This window comes from Oncorhynchus gorbuscha, linkage group LG10 (genome assembly GCF_021184085.1).
Source record: "Oncorhynchus gorbuscha isolate QuinsamMale2020 ecotype Even-year linkage group LG10, OgorEven_v1.0, whole genome shotgun sequence".
In the NCBI taxonomy this organism is placed as follows: Eukaryota; Metazoa; Chordata; class Actinopteri; order Salmoniformes; family Salmonidae; genus Oncorhynchus; species Oncorhynchus gorbuscha.
The window spans coordinates 34,262,509-34,275,492 of NC_060182.1; the positions used below are offsets into that span (position 1 = coordinate 34,262,509).

At 44.6% G+C, this 12,984-nt stretch overlaps 1 protein-coding gene and 1 pseudogene across 1 annotated transcript; both read left to right on the forward strand.

The window, feature by feature from the left end:
• Positions 1 to 1,699: 1,699 nt before the first annotated feature.
• On the forward strand, positions 1,700 to 5,458 carry LOC124045109 (uridine-cytidine kinase-like 1). Its single transcript, XM_046364347.1, has 4 exons — positions 1,700 to 1,788; positions 4,498 to 4,705; positions 4,841 to 4,947; positions 5,323 to 5,458. The coding sequence occupies exons 1-3, from the start codon at positions 1,700 to 1,702 to the stop codon at positions 4,916 to 4,918; spliced, it is 375 nt and encodes a 124-aa protein (XP_046220303.1). The 3' UTR covers positions 4,919 to 4,947; positions 5,323 to 5,458.
• Positions 5,366 to 9,626, forward strand: LOC124046879 (annotated as a pseudogene).
• The last annotated feature ends 3,358 nt before the right edge of the window (positions 9,627 to 12,984 follow it).

A 12,984-nucleotide genomic window follows, 5' to 3' on the forward strand; every position in this document is an offset into this window, starting at 1 on the left:
GTCCTAAACGATATCATAACCGCCATCGACAAAAGACCATACTGTGCAGCCGTATTCATCGACCTGGCCAAGGCTTTCGACTCTGTCAATCACCACATTCTTATCGGCAGACTCAACAGCCTTGGTTTCTCAAATGACTGCCTCACCTGGTTCACCAACTACTTCTCAGACAGAGTTCAGAGTGTAAAATCGGAGGGCCTGTTGTCCGGACCTCTGGCAATCTCTATGGGGGTGCCACATGGTTCAATTCTCGGGCTGTCTCTCTTCTCTGTATACATCAATGATGTCGCTCTTGCTGCTGGTGATTCTCTGATCCACCTCTACTCAGACGACACCATTCTGTATACTTCTGGCTCTTCTTTGGACACTGTGTTAACTAACCTCCAGACGAGCTTCAATGCCATACAACTCTCCTTCTGTGGCCTCCAACTGCTCTTAAATGCAAGTAAAACTAAATGCATGCTCTTCAACCGATCGCTGCCTGCACCGGCCCGACCGCCTAGCATCACTACTCTGGATGGTTCTGACTTAGAATATGTGAACAACTACAAATACCTAGGTGTCTGGTTAGACTGTAAACTCTCCTTCCAGACTCATATTAAGCATCTCCAATCCAAAATTAAATCTATAATCAAATTCCTATTTTGCAACAAACTATCCTTCACTCAATGCTGCCAAACATACTCTTGTAAAACTGACTATCCCACCAATCCTTGACTTTGGTGATGTCCTTTATAAAATAGCCTCTAACACCCTACTCAGCAAATTGGATGCAGTCTATCACAGTGCCATCCGTTTCATCACCAAAGCCCCAAACACTACCCACCACTGCAACCTGTATGCACTTGTTGTCTGGCCCTCGCTTCATATTCATCGCCAAACCCACTGGCTGCAGGTCATCTATAAGTCTTTGCTAGGTAAAGCCCCGCCTTAGCTCACTGGTTACCATAGCAGCACCCACCCGTAGCAGCGCTCCAGCAGGTATATTTCACTGGTCACCCCCAAAGCCAATTCCTCCTTTGGCCGCCTTTCCATCCAGTTCTCTGCTGCCAATGACTAGAACGAATTGCAAAAATCACTGAAGCTGGAGACTCATATCTCCCTCACTAACTTTAAGCATCAGCTATCAGAGCAGCTTACAGATCATTGCACCTGTACATAGCCCATCTATAAATAGCACATCCAACTACCTCATCCCCATATTGTTATTTATTTTATTTATATTATTTTGCTATTTTGCACCCCAGTATCTCTACCTGCACATTAATCTTCTGCACATCTATCATTCCAGTGTTTATTTGCTATACTGCAATTATTTCTCCACTATGGACAATTTTTTGCCTTACCTCCCTAATCTTACTCCATTTGCACCCAGTGTATATAGACTGTTCTATTGTGTTATTGACTGTACATTTGTTTTTTCCATGTGTAACTCTGTGTTGTTGTTTGTGTCGCACTGCTTTGCTTTATCTTGGCCATGTCGCAGTTTCAAATGAGAACTTGTTCTCAACTGGTTTACCTGGTTAAATAAAGGTGAGAAAAAACTAATAATAATAAATAAAAATAAATTATTGAGCTGGGGTGAATTAAATATGAATGATAGTCATTCAATATGCTGTAATACAAATAAGGCCATGCTCATAAAAAAATTATATCGTCCTCCATCTTAAACGTCACCGACCGCCACTGCTGAATTTACATGTCGCTGTCTGACGGGTACGGAGGAGGGCGAGAGATGCTGTGCGAAACGAAGTGCAGCGGAAAGAAAACGTCATCCTGCTTGGACAGGTACAGCTTCTTGCACCATAGAGTATTCCATACTATCCTTTAAATCAGCTGAGGTTTAGAATAATACTAAATTATATTACTGTTTGCTTAACCACAGCAGCCTATGCGTCCTTCTCGTTGTAGCCTAATCTACTACTGCATAAATTGACCTCCCCGAGCGCAGTGGGTTTGTTTAGTTGATACAAATTCCCACCTGTGCGTAACACACAGTCAATGTTGGCTATATAAAATAATGTTTGAAGCATTGTACATTTTATTAAATTACCAGGTGGTTACTGAATCAGGTATCAAGTTTGATCATTAACCAATTATCATTTTAATGCGCCCGTGAAGTCATTGCCAATAAAGTCTCCGTCACCAAGCAGACGCGTAATATCCGTCTAATGGACATCTGCCTTGTATCTACCACATAACACAACATAATGACATACATATTGATAGCAGAGCAATGCAATAAATAGTATCTGTTGAAATTGTAGCATTTGGGTGTATGTAGTTTTATGCATTATAATAACTAGGTAGAGAATGGTAAGAAATGTAGTAACATCAATTGCCACATGCCACAAGGGACACATGCTAAATGAAATGCAGTGCCCTGGCATTGTGCAAGAAAGATGCTGATAAACATGATCATCAGACAAACACTTGCACTGCAGTACTATGCCTACCTGCCCTTCTTGGAGCGTTGCACACATTAGCCTCGACTTGCTCCAGCAATTCTAATACCATGTTGAGGTCTGGCTCACTCGAGACTATGAACTTGAAGATGAAGAGCAGTAGAGGAAGTCTTGGTGTAAACAGGCCTCTATTAATAACAGCCAAGCAACTCTGTGGTCCTCGTATGTGGTCCTCGTAAACACACTCAGACTACAGGGGGGAGGAGGGGGGCACATCGAACTTGACATTTTCCTGTCTTCCCTCTGAGCTGAGATGAGGGTCGAGATCGGAGAAGAGGTAAAGGAGAGTACGTAGCGGAACCTTAGAGAGAGGCTGGATTCAGTGGGTACATTTGCAACAAAGGTCTGAAGAGACATCCAGAGATTGTGTCTCAATGTAAAGTGTGTCAGGTGGATTGGACCTGTGTTTCTGTGGGGGTTCACTTTAACTACGCTTGCTGCCTCAGCAAGGGTAAGCCTGTGTGAGCTCTACTGTGTGAGCTCTACTGTGTGAGTACTGTACCGGTTGGGCCTGAGCTGTCTGACAGCCAGCCGCCCCTGTCCAAGGCAAATATGACTCTGCCTGGGTACACTGGCGCCAGAATCTCAGGCTGCTGGTCCATGAGGGACCGAAGGTAAGTGTGTCTGTTTACTCAGTGTTGTCCATGCTTATTGGATTGTATGCTATCTGTCTGTGTTTGAACACTGAGCAACCACAGAGAGGGCTGTGGAATTAATTTTGCCTGTGTGTGTCAGGACCCGGTTACGAACCCAGGTCTCCAGAGTGAGAAACAGTCACTAAACCAACTGAGCCACGAATAGTCAGCAGAACCCAGAAGATGAGGCAGACACAGCAGTACTTGAGACGGTGTATTTAATGAAGTAAAAAGTAAAGTTCTTCAGGAAAACATGTAACTCCACAACCTCAAAAGGAATTCCACAAGAACAAACGCAATCCTCCAAGACAAAAAGGCAAATCCACAAGGTGGAAGGCACAGCACAAAAAGCCTCAAAAGATACTCAAAAACAAACAAACAAGAACAAAAAACAGAACTCCACAAGAGAGTCCACCGGGATCAACAAGCGCTCACAGAGTACTAGGGCTGGGTGCTAACATACAAACACAGAGCAAAGAACTGAGTAAAACAAAGGGTTTAAATACAATCAGGGGAAACGAGGCACGGGTGCAAATAATAATGGGGATCAAGGGAAAACAAAAGGTCAAAAGGCACAATGGGGGCATCTAGTGACCAAAAACCGGAACAACCCTGGCCAAATCCTGACAGTGTGTGTGTTGAGGGTGTTGTCCCATCCCATGTCAGTTTGAGACATGCTGATGATGAGAGGTGCAGGGAAATGGAGGATCTATCTACCAAAAATATATGTTTTGAAACTAACCAAGATGTTTTATGTTGGTGCTTTAGTGGAGCTTGAACAGTACTAAATGTGGATTCAGAGTTTAATGTAACCGTTAGGCTGTTTTTTGACATTCAATTTAGCTGGATAATAAACAAGGGTGTGTGAGGGTGTTGGTATAAACCTATATGTGACAATAAGGACCATTATAGTCCTGTTATAACACTCCAGCGTTGACTGTAAAAGGATATGACCCTCACTGCCCTCTCTCAGATTTGAATAAAATGAGAACGTTTAAAACATCCTTCATTTTTCTGTTATTTGTACTGTAATTCTACCTATAGCTCTTTGTAAATAACAGCTTCAAACCCTTTCCTGCAATCAAATTACCAAATCGCCCTCTAGTGGCCTCATGGGTGGAATTATTTATTTTACACAGAAAATCCAGTGTTTCTATGTCAAACGTTTTTGTTATTTTTCAGTCTTCTGTGATGTATGTAGTAATGTGTCATATTGGGATGCAAACTCAAAATGTAATACATTTCAACTCTACATCTGACAAACTAATAGTCGTGTGTGAGGTGTATACTTTTGTTTCAAAGAACATTTGGTTAAGACTACCAATAAACACTCTGTGTGACCCAGATTTAGCCCACTGCAGTAAATTATTGATGATATGATGATTGTTGTGTTACAGTGGTAGTGGGGAAGACTCATTGGACCGGCTCCTGCCTGGCCCCCCTATCACCGCCGTACGCAGGAAGAGCACATCCCAGACTAAGACAGAGCCGCCCCTGCTCCGCACCTGCACACACACCATCTACACAGCAGGCAGACCCCCCTGGTACGATCAGCATGGTGCAGAGTCCAAAGAGGCCTTCGTCATCGGCACAACATTCATGGGTGTATGCCTTATTTTATTGTCAGTGTGTGAAGTGTTACTCAGGTGTTTTTGCTGTTATATGTGGTGTTGTAATGGTCTTTCCTTATTGTTGACAGGTTGTTGTACTCAAAAAATACATGTGTGTTTGTCTGTGCAGGGTTGTGTGGGGGCAGTGCCTAAGGGAAGACCACGGTGGCCAATAAGATCATTGAGGCTCTGGATGTCCCCTGGGTAGTGCTGTTGTCCATGAACTCCTTCTACAAGGTGAGAGTCTGTCATTCATTTGGCTTGCTTGGGCTTTAGCCTTTCGGAGATGCTACTCTATTTTCTTCACAACAGCCTGGAGCCTTATTGACAGACATGTCACCCTTGTAATACTGTATGAACGAGCCTACCCACAATCCCTCACTCTTAATAATGTGGGGAAGAGACTGTCATGGGGAAGAAACTGTCTACAGCCTGGGTAATCACATCCCTCCCTCCATCATGTATATTTCTAGACCAGCAGGGAACAACACGCATCCTGTCCCCATGAACTCAACATGCACGCACGAATGCACGCACACGCACGTGCACACACGTACACATTGTGTTTCTGTGTCCATCCATCCCTGAGGTTTGTTCTCCTGTACCCCCTAGGTTCTGACCCTTGAGGAACAGACCCCGGTAGCCAGTCAGTAACGACTACAACTTTGACCACCCAGGGGCGTTTGACTTTGAGCTGCTGGTGGCCACCGTGCAGCGGCTCAAACACGGCAAAATTGTCATGATCCCTGTGTATGACTTCACTACACATGGCAGACAGAAAGACTGGGTGAGTGTAGAACTGATGAGTGGCCATGTACCAAGTGAAAACTGTAGATTCTCTTGATATATTTATCCACCGTAAACATTATTGGATAGAGAAAACGGGCAGCTGTTGCAGTTCTGAGCATTTCTGTTGTCTCTGTCTCTCCCCTCCTTAGAAAACGGTGTATGGTGCCAGTGTGGTCATCTTTGAGGGGATCATGTCCTTTGCAGACAAAGAGCTTTTGGAGGTAAGGCTGTATGATCATCACATGTTTAGGGTTTCTTGATTCTCTTTACTGAATCAGTCGAGTCCTCTGTGACTGCAACGTACAGGAACATAGTGCTCTGTTGTTGCTTTGCCTGTCTCCAGCTCCGAGAAATGAAGAGCATTGTGGACACTGACTCAGACATCCGGCTCGTACGTCGGCTGCGCAGAGACATCACAGAGCGCGGGCGGGACATCGAGGGGTCATCAAGCAGTACAACAAGTTTGTGAAGCCTGCGTTTGAGCGGTACATCGAACCCTACATTCAGCTGGCAGACATCGTTGCGCCACGAGGTGAGTGATTTTGCACTACCCATTCGAAATTTCAAAAGTGCAATATTTTGGTATCTTCCAGTCTTTATCTAATATTTGTCAGCCATTAGGAGCTAATACCCATATGACGGCATATATATCCTGCAGATATACTATAATTTCATAGCAAATTTTCTGTGCAGATATTTTATCATGTTAATTATGAGGTAGCCATATGAGCTAGCAAAATGTTTCTGACCAAGTGAAAATATGTTGTTTCCAAGTGAAAATATGTTGTTTCCAAGTGAAAATATGTTGAATGTGTACCTCTGCCAGGTGGTGGTAACATGGTGGCCATTTACCTGATTGTCCAACATGTTCACAAGCAGATGGAGGAGGTGAGTGAGCCACAGAACACTGTGTATTAAAAGAGGGTGCCACACAGTGGCAGAATGCTGAAGTGTCTATAGAGGCATGGTGAAGGGATGAGTGGCTGACATCTCTTTGCCTCTTTCTCTCTTTCTTTCTGTTTCTTTCACCCTTTACTACATTCCCTCTCTAGCTCTCACTCTCTATCTCTTTCCCTCTCTCTTTGTGCAGCACGAGCTCAGTGTCAGGCAGGCTTACACATCTCCTACAGCTCCTCCCTCGTTCCACGCCTCTCTTCCTGGTGTTATTCACAATACCCCCACCAGGTGTCTCAGTGTGACTACATGGTTGACTCCTACTGAAGAACTAGTGGGAGAGCAGAACAGTCTCTTGTCATTGTCACCTATTCAAATGTATTCTCCTTTGTGTTGTTTCGTCCAGGGCAGTCCTGTCCTCGGCCCAGCAGACTCAGCCCCCCCTCCTCCCAGACCCTCAGAGTGTTGGAAAGTATGCCCCAGGTCAAAGGCCTGCACACCATCATCAAGTCAGATCACAGTCTATGGGTCTAGAGCCAAACTAACGTCCACAGACACTTCTGTCTTCCAGACGGTATTTGCCGGGTCATAGAGCTTAGCAATGAGAGGCATTTAGGCCTTTTCTCATTCTCCTCTCCAACTCATTTGTGTAGTCCAGGAGTCAGGAGACCAGTCGAGACGAGTTCATTTTCTACCCCAAGAGGTTGATGCGCCTCCTTATTGAACATGCTTTTAACATTCCTGCCCTCTCAGGTATGTGGACATTTTTCCCCATATTATAGTGTATTTCATTGTAATATGTTAATTGGTTTGATAGTGATTTGACATAATGTAACGGACTTTATCCCTATTGTATCATGTCACAGCCCTGCACGGTACAGACCCCACAGGGCCATGGGTATGAGGGGAAGAGAGGCATCAGTGGAAAAGGGGTGGGTACTATACAGTCATTGGTAGTACTCCTATTTTGCTCCACCGTGTGTGTTTGGTGTTCCTTTCTAATAGTGCAGAGTTTGTGTTTGTAACCATGCTGAAGCTGGATCCTCCTTTCTCCAGATCACAGGAGTGTCCAGTCCATCTTGCGGGCAGGGGAGACCATAGCCTTCCCTGAGGGCGGTGTGCAAGGATGTCCGCATCGGCAAGATCCTCATCCAGACCAAACTGGACTCAGGAGAACCAGAGGTACTTTAGAATGTAACAGAATAGAATAGGTCTTTATTGGCTGAAGAGAGAAGTGGCCTTGTTTAGAACAGTCACACTTATATCCACCTCACTGGGTGTCTCCTTAGTAACCAGATCTGCCTCCTCCACCTCCTGATCGTATCTCCGTGGTAACCCTGTTTCTCCTTCCTCCTCTCTCTGCCCCATCCCTTTCCAGCTGCATTACCTGCGTCTGCCCAAAGACATCAGTGAGGACCATGTCATTCTAATGGACAGCACTGTGTCTTCAAGCGCTGCAGCCAGGCTTTGAGGGCCCTATTGGTAAAGTAGCAATTGACATCCCTATCCCATAATAACTGATAGCCGCCCAACTTCATGATTAATCATTATAGTAACCATAGAATTATAATTAGTAGTTCTGTTTCTATGAAAGTAACCCCCATTACCCACCATACTAAATGGCTGGGTTTTAAAAAGTTGGCATAGCATTGATTTTGTGTTGTGTTAAATGAGTGTTGTGATGTATCTGTGCAGGACCACAAGGTGCAGGAGGAGAAGATAGCGCTGGCCTCTCTGCTGAGGGCAGGGTTGGGGGTGCACTGGTTGGCCTATGCCTTCCCCAAGGTCAAAATCATCACCACCGCTGTGGACAAGAGTGTTGATTACTTCCTCCATGTCATTCCTGGGATTGGTGGGTTTGTAGCACTCTGGTTATGTGTTATGGACAGTGGTGGAAGTCATTGTATGTATTCTGTACTCCGTGTAATGTAAGTTAACTCTGTGTCATACAACTCAAACTGTGTATCTGTGTGTTCTGTTGATACAGGGGACTTTGGGGACCACTACTTTGGGACAGGTGGTAGAACATCAGGCTGGAGTGACGGTGAGGGACAGGAGCGACCGAAACAACAAACAATGAACTTGATTCTGTGAAACACAAGATTAAAGGCTAGCCTTGTGAAACCAGACTGTGTGCTTGCTCGATCAGGCTGGTTTAACAAGGCTAGTTCAGGGCAGGACTTCCTGGCCACACCAGTCACATTCCATTCAGCTGCTATACAGTAGATGGACCCAACAAAGGGTCTCAATAAACGAGTCAATACTCAAATGTATGTACAACAAGACATTTTTGTATGGTTTATATTAGATGTTAATGGGTCATTATTCTATTTATATGGTTGGATGTTTCAGTTCTGGACTGCTCAAGCAAGCTAATGTTTATAATGTATATGGTGCTACATGAAACTGAATCAGTTTCATCCCCCCTCAAGACACTATCTTGAAATTACCTAGCTATTTGTTTTTTATTATCAGATGATAATTGGCAATTGTATATTAAATATAACATTATTGAAAGTTTATCTATGTTTTATTAGGTAGAGAAGCTTTCTAGCCTGTAGGGGGGAGCATTGTTCAATTATAGTTGCTGTGTTGCCATGTTGTGTGTGCTCCCAGATACTCAACGTACATTAGAAACCATATGACGGCCTGTAATTGGTGCATTTCATTCAACTCATTTCATTGAGTGAATTGACACATCATGTACAGGGAAATTGCCCATTATTTTCAAGTATTTGAAAAGGTTTTGAAATTTGAAAGGTAGTGAGTGGAAATGGTATTGAATCCTCTCCACCCATGATGGAGATGATCGAAAACAGTCACTAGAAATTTGCTGAGGACGATCTTCACCTGAACAAAGAGATCGTGACATGTCCTGATGCCCAATGCTAAATACCAAATATTAGATATCTTTGTATTTTTCTTACCCCGTTTTTTAAGGGATGTGAAACCCATTTATACATTACGTTTATTGTATTCATTTTTGCCTGACATAGTATACACACATGTATGAGTGTTGAATGTATTTTATCTCTGCCTCTATGATTGACAAGCATAGCCTACATTTAGTCATGAGAGAACACTGTTTTGAGGGGAATCTCTTTTTCTCTGTGATAACCCTTCCAGAGTGGGTGACTGTGATCATGGATGTCATGCTGTATTCTCCAAGACAGCACAAGACCCCGCCTGCCCATGTGACTACTGCCTCAAGGTTAACCTGTTACTATGGAGACAAGCCCACCAATGAAAATTCAGCAGACGGTTGCGATGTTGACTGCAAGCTTTTTGTTTTAAGGGTGACCTATTTTGTTCTACAGCTAGTCAGACACACACACACACACACACACACACACACACACACACACACACACACACACACACACACACACACACACACACACACACACACACACACACACACACACACACACACACACACACACACACACACACATAAACAAGGATACTCACACACATTGAGATTTATAGACTGTAGGAGGTTATAAGGATACACAAAATAAATAAACACACTCAAAGATAATAAACAAAAAAGCTTTTAAATTCATTTTAAGATTACAGTTTCTTGCTTGAGCACATTTGTCTAAACAGATTTCACTTTTTTTAAATAATTACCACGCAGCCCAAAACTGAAACATGTTGGCCAAAATGACACATTTAATTTGCAAAATGCATTAAGGCTCTCAAAACATGAAATACATGACGCGAAATCAACTACCTCCATCAAAACATACAACCTCTTATCTAATGAAAAGTTATTTCAATCAATCGTTGCACAATGGCCCAATAAATACTATCTACAACTATCAATATTGTCTAACAGGGTTAACCCTGCCATTTGTTGATACTATAATTATAAAAGACAACAAAACATATTATCACAGCATAGGCTGTATTCTTTTTTTCCCAAAATGATTTTACCAAAGACGATGAATGCAGAAAGAAGGTCACTCAAACATTTTTACAAAATTATAAAATATATATATATATTTTTTTTTTTAATACAAAATACGAATAAATAAAAATAGAATGCCACTCAAAAGCATGAATATCCAGAAACAAAGGCTTTATTTTAAAACATTTCATTTGAACTGAGAGCTGAACTATCTTCCTTCACAGACCCCTCTACCTCTCCTTTGTCTTTGCCCTCGGCCTCTAACTTGGTCCGTTCTTGCAAACAGCAACTCAGAGGTGACCTTTTTTATGCATGAATAAGGACTGATTGCTGATTGAACAACCGTGCAAACAAGTTTTGCTCACATACAGAAGAGGTTCACATCCCTGGGAGTAATTTGTATCAGCTGTAACCAAATGTTAGAATTTGGTTTTGCTACGATTTACTCAACTGAGTTTTGCATCTTTTATAGAGTTGTGTTAAGTGTTTTTCAACAATGTGCTTAGCATTTGCATTGTGTGTGAAAGCAACGAGAAATTATTTATCGTTTCGCAAAAATAATACTTTTGTGCTCATTAGGTCATGATGGAGAACCAGTGTAATATTTTGACATGGCAAATTTGAACATTTATCTCTGGAAAATGCATGAGAGTGTAATTATGGAATAAAGGAAAACTCGCCTCCCTGCGGACCTGGCATCCTTTCACTCCCTCCTCTCTACATTTTCCTCCTCTGTCTCTGCTGCTAAAGCCACTTTCTACCACGCTAAATTCCAAGCATCTGCCTCTAACCCTAGGAAGCTCTTTGCCACCTTCTCCTCCCTCCTGAATCCTCCTCCCCCTCCCCCCTCCTCCCTCTCTGCAGACGACTTCGTCAACCATTTTGAAAAGAAGGTCGACGACATCCGATCCTCGTTTGCTAAGTCAAACGACACCGCTGGTTCTGCTCACACTGCCCTACCCTGTGCTCTGACCTCTTTCTCCCCTCTCTCTCCAGATGAAATCTCGCATCTTGTGACGGCCGGCCGCCCAACAACCTGACCGCTTGACCCTATCCCCTCCTCTCTTCTCCAGACCATTTCCGGAGACCTTCTCCCTTACCTCACCTCGCTCATCAACTCATCCCTGACCGCTGGCTACGTCCCTTCCGTCTTCAAGAGAGCGAGATTTGCACCCCTTCTGAAAAAACCTACACTCGATCCCTCCGATGTCAACAATTACAGACCAGTATCCCTTCTTTCTTTTCTCTCCAAAACTCTTGAACGTGCCGTCCTTGGCCAGCTCTCCCGCTATCTCTCTCTGAATGACCTTCTTGATCCAAATCAGTCAGGTTTCAAGACTAGTCATTCAACTGAGACTGCTCTCCTCTGTATCACGGAGGCGCTCCGCACTGCTACAGCTAACTCTCTCTCCTCTGCTCTCATCCTTCTAGATCTATCGGCTGCCTTCGATACTGTGAACCATCAGATCCTCCTCTCCACCCTCTCCGAGTTGGGCATCTCCGGCGCGGCCCACGCTTGGATTGCGTCCTACCTGACAGGTCGCTCCTACCAGGTGGTGTGGCGAGAATCTGTCTCCTCACCACGCGCTCTCACCACTGGTGTCCCCAGGGCTCTGTTCTAGGCCCTCTCCTATTCTCGCTATACACCAAGTCACTTGGCTCTGTCATAACCTCACATGGTCTCTCCTATCATTGCTATGCAGACGACACACAACTAATCTTCTCCTTTCCCCCTTCTGATGACCAGGTGGCGAATCGCATCTCTGCATGTCTGGCAGACATATCAGTGTGGATGACGGATCACCACCTCAAGCTGAACCTTGGCAAGACGGAGCTGCTCTTCCTCCCGGGGAAGGACTGCCCGTTCCATGATCTCGCCATCACGGTTGACAACTCCATTGTGTCCTCCTCCCAGAGCGCTAAGAACCTTGGCGTGATCCTGGACAACACCCTGTCGTTCTCAACCAACACCAAGGCGGTGGCCCGTTCCTGTAGGTTTATGCTCTACAACATCCGCAGAGTACGACCCTGCCTCACACAGGAAGCGGCGCAGGTCCTAATCCAGGCACTTGTCATCTCCCGTCTGGATTACTGCAACTCGCTGTTGGCTGGGCTCCCTGCCTGTGCCATTAAACCCCTTCAACTCATCCAGAACGCCGCAGCCCGTCTGGTGTTCAACCTTCCCAAGTTCTCTCACGTCACCCCGCTCCTCCGTTCTCTCCACTGGCTTCCAGTTGAAGCTCGCATCCGCTACAAGACCATGGTGCTTGCCTACGGAGCTGTGAGGGGAACGGCACCTCAGTACCTCCAGGCTCTGATCAGGCCCTACACCCAAACAAGGGCACTGCGTTCATCCACCTCTGGCCTGCTCGCCTCCCTACCACTGAGGAAGTACAGCTCCCGCTCAGCCCAGTCAAAACTGTTCGCTGCTCTGGCCCCCCAATGGTGGAACAAACTCCCTCACGACGCCAGGACAGCGGAGTCAATCACCACCTTCCGGAGACACCTGAAACCCCACCTCTTTAAGGAATACCTAGGATAGGATAAGTATTCCCTCTCACCCCCCCTTTAAGATTTAGATGCACTATTGTAAAGTGACTGTTCCACTGGATGTCATAAGGTGAATGCACCAATTTGTAAGTCGCTCTGGATAAGAGCGTCTGCTAAATGACTTAAAT